This window comes from Dermacentor andersoni, chromosome 4 (assembly GCF_023375885.2).
Source record: "Dermacentor andersoni chromosome 4, qqDerAnde1_hic_scaffold, whole genome shotgun sequence".
In the NCBI taxonomy this organism is placed as follows: Eukaryota; Metazoa; Arthropoda; class Arachnida; order Ixodida; family Ixodidae; genus Dermacentor; species Dermacentor andersoni.
In genome coordinates, this window is record NC_092817.1 from 20,623,074 (window position 1) to 20,638,141 (window position 15,068).

Genomic DNA, 15,068 nt, shown 5'->3' on the forward strand with positions numbered 1-15,068 from the left:
GGAAAAATTTGTGACCACGCACGTTGCATGGGTTAGCCGTGATGACACTACCGCTGTGATGACTGTTGAAGACTTCAATATGGACATTTCAAACCCACACTAGAAATGGGTCATTCAGTTTGTGCTAGAAGAGTTCAGTTTGAAGTGCCACACCAATCCAAGTCACTCAACTACTCAACAACGGTCGGGTATAGATTTAACTTTGACCAAGAATCTGTCTAAGGTTGTAACCAAGCCAACCAGTGAATATCACAGTAATTACAAAGCTATCGTCGCTGCCATTACCAAATTATGAAAATTATTACGTGTACCCTTGCATTACTCTGTGTGATGTGCTACAGCTTCACTGGTAATCAATTTTCACAGAAAGAAATGGCTCCTCAATTTTTTTTTCGCGTTTCGCCCGCATGCAAATGCGGCCGCCGCGGCCGGCAGTCGAACGGGCGACCTCTTGCTTAGCAGAGCAACGCCATAGCCACAAAGCCACCGCGGCGAGTTTAGCGCTCAAGCAACGTATATATAGGCTTGTATAGCCCGGTTTCAGTACCCTGCAATGCAGTATTTCTGCATTTTGAGTCCACTTCCTGCTCTCATGAATTCGCTTAACGCATTGACATGAATAGTGGTTCTATTTCCACCCTCCCACAGTGTACGCAGATTTCGGCGACGCTATGAACAGGACTGGACGACCGATGGTTTACTCGTGCAGTTGGCCTGCCTATCAAAACTTCCGTAATATTACTGTAAGTTCACCGTCTGTGATCACCGCTTACCACTGTGTTTGATGTATTCATTCTAGGTGTGAATACCTCGAAGATTTCTTAATTAAATGGGGCCCTGAAACAGTTTTTAAACATAGTAAGAAAACGTTGCAGATCTGTAGACCAGGCTCTTGCGACCATGTGAACCAAATATTGCTACACTGCATGCAGCAGGTAATTCATAATCCCGTGTCAGAAATAGAAATGAACGAAACGCAAGAACGCTCGTGTATTTAGGTTTAGGTATGTGTTAAGGAATCACCGATGGTCTAAACTAATATGATGCCCTCCACTACGTCGTGCCTCACAATGATATTGTAGTTTGGCACCGTAAAACGCGAGAAATTTTCTGTTCAATTCGGTTCACCGTCGGTTCAAAGTGGAGGAACTCATGAGCCTGGTCGCGCGATAAAACAATGCGCGAACGTTCGGCCACATGGAACTGCGATAAATAATTCATGCATATCCCACGGGGTGCTGGAATCGGCGAAAGCGAAGCTTCCGTGAGTCGGCAAGGCGAAGTGGTGAAATTTGACGAGAGATGCGCTACACATTTCACTGATGAACGCATTCCTCAGCCACCATGGTGGACCTTGCGAACAAGCGGAAGTTTTATTCGGTATTATAGCGGTGTTGAATGACAAGACATAACGTTCTTGACTTTGTAGGAACGTGGCACAGCGCACAGAACGACAAGGGACGAGCAACAAATTTCAGCGGCGAACGCGACCCGTAACTTCCATGTTCATCGTCAGCTGGAAGAGGCGCGCATTCACGTTTTATACGTAAATTGTGCTCTACACGCAGTAAATTGACCTTGGTCTCTGTGCGTCGATACTTGCGCTACGTCACTCCTTATGGCGGAAAATACGCTAAGCCATGCGAAGTGACAACCGGACAGGAAAAAAGCTCTTTCCTCTGCGGTTGTTCGCATGGTTTCGTGTCTTATACGCCGTATAAGAAGTGTGCACCAACTGACTTAGCGACAAGTAGTAGTACGCTGCATAATTTACAGGCGCCTGTTATTGCTGCACTCGCGCTTGGCTTTTCCTGAGTATATTCATAACCTGCATCCGACGCTGTGACTCAGTGGATACGCCACTATTCTTTGCGTAGAATGTTGTGTGATACGGAAATCGAGGTTTAGCCCCAGCTGCGTGCGCCGCCATAGCAAGGCGGCTCAGCCAACCTGGTGACCATGGATAGCACATGATTTTTTTTTCTAGGCGTCCTGCCTTGTGCACTCAGAGTGTCCTTATATATGCCTCATATCAACCTCCTTAACGCTGGTTGTCTTCGTAATTTAGTTATGTGACAATTATAGTTCTTATTTTGCGTCTAATTGCTGCTAGTAAAGTGTTTTCATATCATCGCAGATTAAAAGAAAGGCACAGCAATAACAAATTGACTCACCCAGAGTGAATGGCGTTATCAAAATTCAATCTCAGCATAGTGACACACCAACTCCAAAGTTTCTTGGTTTGCTTATAGGTAGAAAAATAGGTGATAAAGTGATCTAAAGCACATGTAAAAGACTTAAAGAAAACGTTCCGAACGAGAATCTTTATAGAACCGTACCTCGAGCAACACTAAAAACACAAAGCGTGCTTTCTGAATGAGGATGTACCAAAATAGGAAAATTCGCATGCTATATACACATGATTATTACTAATGTGAATGTTTCAGATGGTGGGATTCTCTTCTAGTAACCATAGTTTAAAACTCAAGCTAACAACACGTTTATGTTGTGCATTTAGACAATTTATCGTTGCAAAGCTGCAGTACAAAATTTGTGTTTTTCTAGACTTTGGCTCCGGACTATACACGTCAGATAGCTTGACGTAAAGCTTTATCTAAAAGTACGCTAAAGAGAAACGCTGAATCAGTTTAGATCGATAAATACTCTTCAATAACTCTGCTTTATTTGAGTTCAAGGTAACAGGCTGATTATTAGAACAGAAAACCCCAGGGACATGTGTGACGTCATGGATCGCGAATTACGTTTTTGCATTTCGGGCCGCTGTGGTTCAGCAAAAGTTCTTGCAAATCCCAAATTTCAGCCCTTGGCGGTTTCTGACACCATTTTTACCGATAAACGTTAGCAAGATCCGAGCCTGCGGCATCAAAATGCATGACGCCCCGGCGCCCTATTGCGGGGATTTCAAGGCGGCGGCGGCACCCGCCTTTTGTCCTTGCGCCTCTTATGGCTTACCGAACGTCTTCTCGTGGCGCAGAGTGGCTCTTTTGGCATTGTGGAGGGTAGTTTACTAGCACAGCTTAAATTATTTTTTTCTCTTTATTCTCCCTCTAACAGCTGCAGAAGCTGCCTTCTTTACACCCAGTCATATATTCTATCGTTGCGTATATCATATAATATATGACATACGAATATATGATATATGAATATATGACAATGATATACTCAAATCACTAAGGAAAACCAACTACCCCATTTCGCCACCATTATTGAATTGAATTGTGTGGTTTTACGTGTCAAAAGCACGATTTGATTATGAAGCACGCTGTAGTGGGGGACTCCGGATCGACCACCAGTGGATCTTTAACGGGCCCGCAATGCACGGGACACGTGCATTCTTGCATTTCGACCCCATCGAAATGCGGCCGCCGCGCCCGGGATTTGAGCCCGCGACCTCGTGCTTAGCAGCGCAACACCGTAGCCGCTAAGCCACCACTACGGGTTCCGCCACCATTCCTTACACCCTTGGGCTTCTCATTTTCTTTTTTTTTCAGGTAAACTACACGTTAATCGGCCACCACTGTAACATGTGGAGGTACAACTACGACATCGACGACATTTGGCAAAGCGTGGAGGGTGTCATTGACTACTATGCCAAGAAACAGGACGTCCTGGCCCGCGCAGCAGCACCGGGACGCTGGAATGACCCGGATATGGTGATCACTAACTTGCGTATGCTATAACGTCAGTATCTGAACGTGACAGAGTGCTCATAGAGTGTCCGCATGGACCCAGCGCAAGTTTGCCAATAAAGCTCACGCTCGGGTCGGTGTAGAGGGGGGCTGCGGTACTCGCGTTGCCGTCTACTTTGACACTTCATTTCGGCGATCCCGCCTTGTTTGGAGACTCACTTTTATCCACGATCCGGAAATTACCAGGCTAGCGTCAAATGTAGCGTTTTCAAACTTTCCACGTATTTGTTACCTTCAGGCTTCTTTACAATGGAAATTTCGGAAAAAAAGGACCGAAATGGTAGCGAAGTTTCGATAACACCTCTGGCGAGCAAAACACCCGCTCACTATCCTTTACCATTGCACACGAATGCAACTTGACAAAAGTAGTTTTGCGATGAGAGTGATTCGTGTAATTAGCGTCTCTTAACATTGTTTTGGGAAAACTAAATTCTTCAGGAAATGTATATTTCAGGAAATTGGTGGCATGATAAGGGTAATGTACAGGCAAATTTTGAGGTGCGTGCGTTAATTATGGGCCATGCTAGGCTGAGGGCTCAGCTTTCAAACCGTATAACTGATTTTAATGAAACTTTGTGAGAGGACTTGTCGTCTTGTCATTGCACTAACTTTTAAACCTCATCACCCTGACCTAGAAAAAAGAGCTATGGCCAGTTGAGCATTTGAGTGTGTCAACACAGGAAAATTATTATTTCGGTAGCTATAGAGTTAATAATTTTTCTCGCTTCGATAATAAACGTCAGACTCTCCAGTGTGCCTTGGATAGACTGGATGACAGGCCATTTACGGAAGCGAAGATCTTGTGAGCCTGGCCTCACAGTTCATTAGCCCAGAAAGCAGTTCGAGCGCTTTTTCACTATCTGAAGGCAACAGACTTGAGTGCCCGACTATAGACATCCTGCATCTAACTTTTCTCTCTCTCTCTCTTTCACTCCCCATTCCTCTCCCCACGTGTAGGGTAGGAAACTGGACTCAGTCTGGCTATTCTCCCTGACTTTCCTTCTTCCCTTCTCTCTCACTCTCTCTCTCTCTTTCTCTCTCTCTCTTTCTCTCTCATTTTCTTCAATACATGCTTTCTGGGTGGTTCATGGTGCAGTTAGGGGCAACCACTTTTTCCTTTTTCATGCAATTTCTGTAAAAATGCCGTGATTTAAAACCATGTTTGCTTTTGTTTTCTCATTATCTGTAAGATATGACATTTTCATTGTGTTGCAAGAAATTTAGAAACTTAAACTTAAAAAGTGCCTTAACTTATTCCTGATAAAAATTAAGAAAGCATGTTTCGGCAAAGTAGTTACAAAATCATAGTTTTCCGTGAGATCTTGTTTGACCAATATGCGTAAACTGAGAAAAATCAATTCAATGATTGCAAAGCAATGCACTTTATGCTGAAAAGTGAATAATCAAAACTCATTGATGCATGAACTGCGCCGCTTTTCAAAGTGACACTGATCTACGGCAGTTGCTTTAAGCCGTCTTCATTTTTTTCTTTAACTATAGAGCTGTCAAGCGGCCTTCTCTGTGCTTGTGGAATGTTTGCTTACCGTAGTGCTGTTACCACTCCGAAAATTTTCTACGGGGCTGTGAACTAGTCAAGCCGTTTCAACGCGACAGCGTTAAGGAGCTCGTGTCGCAGAAAAGTTGGTGTCGTCGGCGGCGTTGGCCGTGAGCAAAAATGGCGGAAGGCAATTCATAAATAAAAACAACTTGCAAGATGGGCTAGGTGGGAATCGAACCAGAGTCTCCGGAGTGTGAGACGGAGACGCCACCACTCAGCCATGAGTTCGATGATTCAAAGTGGGACAAAAGCGCCTCTAGTGAATGCGGTGTTGCCTTAGAAACGTGCCGTAGAAAGTTATACTGCGATGTATATCGGTGGTTATGAGCATGTAAATTACAGAAGTCGCAGTTAAACGCGTAGCGAAGTACGTTTCCACTACATTTCTTCTGCGCTTGGCGCACACGCAGAGCCATCTTGCGGCAAACATAGAAGACCCCCTCCTCGCAAGGTACGGCGCTGCCCCGACAGGTGGTGCGCCACTCGCCGTCTTCTCCCTTTCGTCTCGTTTGAGCGCATTGGGGGAGTGCGGGGACCGGTGCGAGGATGCCCCAATACCCTTGCGTTTAATAAGTTTTCTCGCTCTCTCCCCTTCCAACTTCCAGCGTGTGGCACTCGAACCCTCGTGTTAGGCTACGCGGCTCTTCTTCCTGCTCACAGCGCGATTCCTAGGTGCAGCGTCAGATGTGGGACGCCTCTGACGTGTAGCTGCGCCGTAGCGCGTCTGGTGCGGCTGGCGAGGAGCCATGCGTCTGCGTGGTGCTCCCAAGTGAGATCCTCGCATACATAAACTCAATCTGGCTCGGTGAGGCAATCCTCCCAATCGAATGGAAGACCGCCCTGGTCACTTTCATTCCGAAAGCCGGCAAAGCCATAACCACGGACAACCTCCGCCCAATCTCCCTCACGTCTTGTGCGGGAAAGCTGATGGAGACTATGGTGCGAGATAGGCTGTCCGAGTTTCTGGAAAACCAAAACGTTTTCGCAGACACCATGTTCGGGTTCCGCCCGCACCTGTCCGCGCAAGATGTTCTGCTTCAACTAGACCGCGAAATTCTAAATCCCGTCGAATACCCCCTCAATGACAAGGCAGTACTCGCCCTCGATTTGAAGGGGGCTTTCGACAATGTCACACACGACATAATTCTGACACACCTCTCCCAAACCAACTGTGGACACAACACGTTTCAGTACGTTAAACAATTTCTCTCCGACCGGCAATCGTACATCCGTATACAAGATGAAGAACACGGCCCCTACCAATTAGGCACCAGAGGTACCCCGCAGGGCGCGGTCCTCTCACCCCTACTATTCAATTTGGCAATGCTGAAACTCCCGGCTCAGCTGGAGAATGTAGAAGGCATACAGCACGCGCTGTATGCCGACGACATCACCATCTGGGCTAAACATGGATCGGTAGGAGACATTGAAGCCAACCTGCAGCAAGCGGCGGAGATCGTGGATGCCTACGCCCGCCGCTGCGGCCTTCAATGCTCCCCGGCCAAATCGCAATTTGTGCACATTCGCCCCTCGCCGAAGTGCACTACCAAAATCGAACTGTCCCTACCAAATGGACCCATCACAGAATACGATCAGATCAGAGTACTGGGTCTCTTTATTCATAAACACCGCCGAGTCGACACAACACTGGCCAAACTGCGCAAGGTGGGGGACCAGGTGGGCCGCATGGTTCGCCGGGTTTCCAATAAACGCGGGGGGTTACGGTGCAAAGACGCTTTGCGGCTGGCGCATGCATTCGTAACCAGTCGAGTGTTGTACTCGACTCCTTACCTCCACCTTCGCAGGTTTGACGAGAACGCCCTCGAGGTGATTCTCCGTAAAATTTACAAGCGTGCTCTCGACCTCCCGATCAACACATCCAACCAGCGCCTCCTCGGCCTGGGAATGGTCAACACCTTCGCGGAACTCCGAGAAGCACACTTGACAAACCACTACACAAGACTCTCAAAGACGTCGTCGGGTCGCCGCCTTCTTGCCCGACTACACATCCACCATCCAACACTGACGGAAGAGCGCGTGCGCATCCCGGAAATCTGGAGATACGCCCTGCACGTGCGCCCTCTTCCGGCCAACATGACACGAGACGACCATAGTGGCCGGCGCCTCGCGCGCGCGGAAGCGTTGGCACGTCACTATGGGAACAAGCACGGAGTATTCTACGTAGACGCCTCCGGCCCACACCATGGGGGTTGGTTTACGGCCGCAGTCGTCCACGAAAACACCACGGTGAACGGGCTTACGTTCAAAGCACAAGACATAACACATGCGGAAGAGGTGGCCATCGCGCTCGCCGCCGCAGATCAGGACTCGCGGGTCATTATTAGCGACTCACGAGGGGCCTGCAGGAACATTGAAAGGGGCTTTATTCCCTATTTGGCGTACCGCTTACTTCAAGGCAGCAATTATCTCGGGGTCCCCGCGCCCCGCACGATAGTATGGACTCCCGCGCACGAGGGTCTCGAGGGCAACGAAGCGGCCGACGCCGCTGCCCGCGCGCTCACTCTCCGGGCATCGCCTTCGCCTCCCGTCGCTGCGGACTCCGACCCCAATCCGGTATTTACCTTCAAGGAAATCAACCAACACTACCAATACGGCCATGCAATCTTTCCTAAGCCCTGTAAGGGCCTCACGAAGGCGGAGGAGCGTTTACTCCTTCGCCTCTATACTAAAACACTGTTGTGCCCGGCAATCCAAAAACATTTCGACCCTGCGTGCTCAGGGAAGTGCCCGCACTGTGAGGAAAAATCTTCGGACATTTTCCACATGGTGTGGGCATGCCAATCAACCCCTCACCTTCCCCCTATACCCAACCCTACCCGGGAGGACTGGGAGGCGGCCCTGCTCGGCTGCTCCGACCTGGCGAGCCAGAAGGCCCTGGTCGGCCGTGCCCAAGCCGCGGCTACAGCCAATGGGTTCCTGTAATGAGGTGCCCACCTAGTCTGTATAAGGAACGGCCCCTTAAGGACTGCTCCACACGCTCCCTGTAAATACTTCAAACAATAAAGTTTTTCAGTCAGTCAGTCAAGTGAGATAGAGGACGATCCCATCGAGGCGTCAGCCCCATGATCGCGCCCGCCTTCATGGCGAGTCGCTGCCTGGCTGTCCGTGCTGATCACGATGTTTGGATCGCGTAGATCGTTTCTCCCTCCGAGACACCGAGTTCTTTGGTTCATTCCGCTTGCTCAGGCGCACGTTTCGTCTTTGTGTGACTCAAGAGCATGCCGAGCGAATGAGTGGGTGGTGCGAACGGGGTGCGATAACGCTATCGCGTTCCTATCTTGAAGGCGAAGCTTAAGTGTCCTCCAAGTTTTTTTTTTAAGTGCTTCTTTTCACAGTCCTTTTTGTATCTTGGCAGAATGAAAATAAACTTGGTTCGATTTGATTTGATTTGAGATGATTTAACCTTGTGCTTTCTCTCGCAGTTGGTCATTGGCAATTTCGGTTTGAGCTACGGCCAGAGCGAGGCCCAGATGGCGCTCTGGGCCATAATGGCCGCTCCTCTGCTCATGTCCAACGACCTGCGCCGTACGCGCTCAGAGTTTAAGAAGATCCTGCAGAACAAGGCTGTCATTGCTGTGAACCAGGATCCACTGGGGTTATCGGGACGGAAAGTACAGACGGTGAGCTTTCGAACGCCTTTTCTCATTTCGCCCGCTTTAATTAAGCGTTCAATGAGACATTAGTGACGCCTTCCTCGGTTGTACAATATTTAATGGTCTAGTGAGCAGTACCTGAATGGATCACTAAATGCCCTCGCCCACAGGTATGCGCATTTTCTGTTATCAACAGTTTCCGGTTCACGTTACAGTGCGCGATTTTCTATGCAGTCTTCAGCAAGATGTTTTCTCACCTCTAGCACAGAGGTCTTCAAACTATTGCCCGCAGAGGACTTTCGACCGTCCCGCGGCCACTAGTGGTCAATCTGATTACGGTCGCAGGGGGCCGCTTTTCCTCGCAAAGCCCCCGTTTCGCCTCCTACTGAGAGCGGGGTTTCACCACAAAACCTGTTTCTCCACTGCAGTTACAATGTTACGCCACGACGTCATCTAGCATGAGGCAGCGTCGATGAATCAGGAGCCTCATACGACCGTCGCGTGAGGAGCGCGTGTGGCTCCGATTAGCCAGTCTCAGCCATGATGGTCAGAAGACACGCCGAAGCTTTCTGAATTTCGCCCAGGCGCGCTAATATAGATAGCTCTTGCCATTTTATTTTCCGCGAAACTACAAGCATGTGAATAGCTCTGTATAGTAGAAAGCTATTATTTTCAGTCTGCCACATACAGCAAATTTCAGTCCAAAGCATGCATGATGGTATGGCAACAGGAGAGGACATTTTCAAAGAATCAGAATGTCCGCTTACAGAATGTATTGGCGTAAACTGAAATCTGTCACAGTCTATGAAGGGGGGGGGGGGGGGACATGTACGAAGTTAACAAAGGATATCTAGGAGAAATTATGACTGCCGAAGTTCACGAATTCTAGTATCCAATGTTATTGTGCTGCACGTTGAGCAGGCTCTCTTCGGGAAATACGTGGGGCATGTCTGAAACTTGTTCGAGCTACTAATGCTACGATGTCGCATGGGCTCATTGATGGCTAGTTTCACAAATTTCTGAAGGTGTCGTAACCGTGAGTTCGTAAACGTAACGTACCCAGTCAGGTATATAAAAAAAGTTAAAACCTCCTTGGACGTACCACACGGCAGTTCGATTACTGATCGGCGGAACATTTCTTTCACCTTTCTTTAACGTTAGGGAAAAAATAAACAATTCCTAGTGCAGAAGGATCGCTGCGAGCCACTAGCGTCTAGTTACGAGTGGCTCTGAAAATCGGCCTTTTCCTTGGGCTGAACAGATGACATGAATCATCAATGTTAAGTTGCAAGGAGAGGAACGCCTCATTCATGACCTGTGCATGGACATACATAAAAGAGTTCAGAACAAAATTACAGTTTTTCGAGAAGTAGGTGCAAAAATGCAAGTGTGGCATTTCAACTGCTGTGCAAAGTTTAGTGCGGAGATTAATCAGGCGTTTCCTTCCCTATCAGCGGCAAGAATTCTCAGTGATCTGCACATACAATTTTGTGAGAGAATTTCTGACCTTGATGCCAGGAAAGAGGAGCTACAAATGCTCCGAAATTTATTCAGTTGCGATTTGGATAATGTCAGATTTCTTTTGATTAGAAGTAATTACACTGCAGTCAAACGACATCTTGAAGGACGAATACAAAAAGTGAAACAATTTCTATAAATTGCTTGACTTTGAATATTACCCAAATTCAGAGCAATTTTCGCACTGGCAGATGTCAATTTCCGGCACTAGCTATCTCTGTAAGCGAAGCTTTTCAGAATAAAAAGTGAAATGTCGAAAGTGCTAAATTATATCAAGAACACTATACTTGACTGCTTAAGATTGGCTCACCAGGCTTGCCTCAACAGTTGATTCAAAACAACAAAATAAAAGCATGAGGTCCACCACTCACATTAGCCCCCGTCCTACGTGGGCTAATGTGACGCAATGTGACGGAAAACGGGACGCAGTTCCCGTGATTTCACATATAGCGCATTCTTCTAAGTTCTCTGTGCGGAATTTAGACGTCGTCACATGCTTCTCCACTTGTAGATATGTTAATATTGCAAATATAAGATATGATGATTTTAAATATGTAAATATTTCGTTCGCTCCTGAATTTGTTCGGTAAAGTTCTACTTCATGTTTATTTATTGAAGGGATTATCACCTTTGATTTTTTTAAAATCAACTGCTTCTTTCTTGATATGGCGAAATTTTCGTTCATTCCAAGAGAGAGAGAGAGAGACAAAGGAGAGGAAAGACAGGGAGGTTAGCCAGTGTAAGTCCCGGCTGGCTACCCTGTGCTGGGGAAAGGGGTAAAGGGAATAAAAGGAGAAAGAAGAAGAGGAAAAAAAATGGAAAAACAAAGAAAATTGACACAGTAACGCGAAACTACGCGCTACAACGTTCAGAGGCGGTCACACAATTGGCATGTCCTTAAAAACTTCAACAAAGCCCTTAAGGCCTTGAGTGCCGAAGCCCGTCTGGACCAGTGTCCTAGAGCTTTTTCCTCTGTAAAGGGGCGATTGTCCAGTTTTGCGAGAGCGGTCACGAGCACTTTTCTTCGCACTGCGTAACGGGGACAGTCACAAAGGAGGTGTTCAATCGTCTCCTCGCAGCCGCAGGTGTCACAAGTAGGGCTGTCGGCCATTCCAATGCGGAATGAATAGGAGTTTGTGAATGCCACGCCGAGCCACAGGCGGCACAGAAGTGTTGCTTCCGCTCGTGGCAACCCTGGTGGTAGGCGGAGTTGCAGACGTGGATCCAATTTGTGGAGACGTGCATTAGTGAATGCACTGGTGTTCCACAGATTCTGTGTAAGCTCGCGGGCGAGGGAGCGAAGAATTGTGGCTGCATCTGTTCTTGACAGCGGTATGGGTGTAATCTGGGCACCATCATGAGCCGACCGGGCAGCGTCATCCGCACTGTCTCCTGCGCTATAGCTTACCTGTACTATGTGGGACCGGCAAGACCAACCTCCGTGCCCTCCAATCTGTACAAGCTCAAGCTCTGCGAATTTGCCTTGGTCTTCCCAGATGTGCGTCCACGGCAGCAACAATAGCCATCGCGCATGACCACCCCATCAACACGTATCTTCAAGTCGACACCTTAAGGATGCATATCAGGCACTTCGCCCGACTTCCATCGCATCATCTCGCCTCCCTTCCTGCCGCTCGACCTCGTTCAGCGTTTAGCAAGATTATTGCCGCCAACCATGGAACTTTACCGTTGAACTTCACGCCTGCAGCACGACCATCTCAACCGCTGTGGTGCCTCCATCCACTCCAGGCTCTTCTTGTTATTCCCGGTATTAAAAGGAAAACGGAGATGTCAACTTTCGCCCTCAAACAAACCGTGCTTTCAATGCTACATGAACAGCACAGAGGACGCATCCACGTTTACACAGACGGTTCTGTATCCTCTAATAGTTCAGCTGGAGCAGTGGTGATTCCCGCAGAGTGTGTTACCCTCAAGTTCAAGACATCTCACATCACATCATCGACGGCTGCAGAACTCGCAGCTATCCGTGCTGCTCTGGAGTTTATTGTTCACAAATCATCACATTCATGGTCCATCTTATGTGACTCAAAGGCAGCTCTTCAGTGTCTGATGTCCCCTTTCAACCATGGACCAAATGAGCAACTAGTCGCAGACATCCGACTACTCCACCATCACGCAATCAACAAGGGACACAACATCATCTACCAGTGGATACCGGGTCACTGTGGAATTTCAGGAAATCGTTCATTCCAATTGCTGCTATTCTACTGGTACAGTGCCATATATTGTACATCGCGTAGTCAGCAGCCATCGCTCTTAGACGAAATTTGAAAGCTTTCGTAATTATGTTATTTTTTTTTTATGAGCTCATGTGTATTGTTCTTCCTAGCCTTGCATGAATGCAAGTCCATAATTTCTTTTTGTTCGGGGGACTTGCCTTAAGGTATACGCACAAAGAAGTTAGCAAAATGCATCAAATAATTGCGTCAGTGTTATCGCTCGTGTCAGCGCCCTTAAGTGTCATTTCAATTCCTCTCCTGCCCTCTGTAAAAAGTTTTGAGATTCCTACGCGTACTATAAGACCTATAGTTATGCTCGCCTGTACAATGTGTTTATTGTGTAAATATGGCGTACCCTCATAAATCATGTTGACCACCTGCTCTGGATTCTAGTTCTAACGCTCCACGGGAAATCCTGCAATCGAAAGTTGCCCTGTTTTTGGAAATCGACTACATGCTCGATTATCAATTGAGTAAGTTATTTTATTGGTCAGTCGTGGTTAACGTTTTTTTATTTAACTCAAACCGTGCACACGCCCATCCGCGAATCTTCTATCCTGAACCTAATATTCATAGACGCACAACTAGCACAACATGGTTATAGCCGCAGTGTTGTCGAAGACTGCCAGACCACAAAGCTGCTTTGATTTCGCGTAGTATCGCACGTGCACCAGAGCAGCCATCATGCAGAAATGTTATTGATTTTTCCCGCACGGACAACTCTATTACTGACATGCTCGCGTCATTTTTGACGACTTCTTATCATGCAGTAATTCTCGCGATGTAGACAGACTGCTGGCAATATATTGTAGCACAGTAAAACATTGCACACGTCACTACGTCTTCTACAGTTCTATAATGTGCAACGGTCGAAAACCTTGGCACACGCGAGAAATAATTCAGCTCAATCGTTGCATTAAAAGGCTCCGGAAGCACCGTAGCTTTCCTTCTCCCAACGAGACCTGCCTACTTGCTTCCCTAAAAGCTTCACTAAATGCGGAATTCACCGAAGCGAAACACTTTTACTTCAACAATGCTCTGGTAACATTTGTGAAAGAAAAGCCAAAGCCAGCCAAGTTTTGGAAAGCAGTCGTTCCTCCTGATCAGAACCCTTCTTCATTCATTCTCAATGATGTGTCCTGCTGTGATCCTTCGGCCATTTCTGAGGCCTTTAGTGATCCCGTCCTCACTTTGGACGACAGAACCACTTCCCCCTCTCCCTTTTAATACCACAGCAATACTAGCCCCCTTCCCCACCACATATATAGTCGCGACCGGTGTGCACAGCCTATTGCTTAATTTAGACGCAACAAAAAGTGAAGGACCAGATGGTATTACAGATATGTTCTTAAAACGATACGTGGAGTGGAGCTCGCGATACTTAACAGTAATCTTTAAGCGGTCATTGGAAATAACTCTGCCTTTGCTCTGGAAAAATGTTCGAATTATTCCTATTGATAAAGACGGCAAAAGGCACATCATAACCAACCACATGCCAACTTGCTCAATATCATCCTGCTGTAAATTGTCAGAGCATATAATTCACATGTATATTGCGGAGTACTTAGCCGAACATAACATTCTATCTCAAACGAAACACGGCTTTCAGTCAAGCTTTTCTATTGAATGTCAACTAATCGAGTTCACCTACGACACTGCTTCAGCATTAAATTCAAAAGGGCAGTAAGACGCAATCCTCATAGATTACTCAAAAGCATTTGATACGAGATGTCACAATAAGCTCCTCTATAAACTTGGATTAATCAATAAAAAATGTGAGCTTCTTGCCAGGTTAACTGATTATTTACGTACTTTCGAGGTCACAGTACGTCGATTTGAATCATGTGCCGTCGGCCACAATCAATGTGACTTCGGGGGTCCCATAAGGCTCGGTCTTGGGGTCACTCTTGTTTCTTATCGATATTAATGATGTTGTTGAGGCGATTGGTGATTCTTCAGTTAAAATAAAATTATACGCTGATATTTGCGTGATTTATTCTAGTGTTTCTAACCCAACTGACCAACAGAAAACAAACGAAGCATTTTCACTCTTCTATGACTGGAGAAGGAAATGACAGATGGCTAATAATTTTAAGAAAAGTACATCGATGACATTTACAAATAGAAAAAAAAAGCCCTCTAAGCTTCACGTATGATTATAACTGTAGTATGAATATAAATACTTAAGAGATACTTTCATGTCTAACTTGAAATGACACAGGCACATAGACATAATTTTCGCGAAAGCACAGCCAAAGCTAGGTTACTTAAAGCGAACCCTTAAGAACGCACCTAAAGAATGCAAAGTGACCGCCAACAAAAGCTTGGGAAGACCAACACTCGAATATGCGTCCACCATCTGGTCCCCTCACCTTGTCTGCCATTTACATAAAATTGAATCAGTGCAAAAGATGTAGATGCTCTCAAT

At 46.8% G+C, this 15,068-nt stretch overlaps 2 protein-coding genes across 2 annotated transcripts in view; both read left to right on the forward strand.

Moving 5' to 3' along the window:
- Positions 1 to 15,068, forward strand: part of LOC126535994 (alpha-N-acetylgalactosaminidase-like) — a 34,893-nt gene that overhangs the window by 12,012 nt on the left and 7,813 nt on the right. The window contains exons 4-6 of the mRNA XM_050182874.3: positions 649 to 743; positions 3,513 to 3,674; positions 8,712 to 8,909. Coding sequence (XP_050038831.1) covers positions 649 to 743; positions 3,513 to 3,674; positions 8,712 to 8,909 — 455 coding nt within the window. The remainder of the gene's footprint in view (positions 1 to 648; positions 744 to 3,512; positions 3,675 to 8,711; positions 8,910 to 15,068) is intronic.
- Positions 6,305 to 8,309, forward strand: LOC129386120 (uncharacterized). The gene has a single exon (XM_055073468.2). The coding sequence runs from the start codon at positions 6,592 to 6,594 to the stop codon at positions 8,209 to 8,211; it is 1,620 nt and encodes a 539-aa protein (XP_054929443.1). The 5' UTR covers positions 6,305 to 6,591; the 3' UTR covers positions 8,212 to 8,309.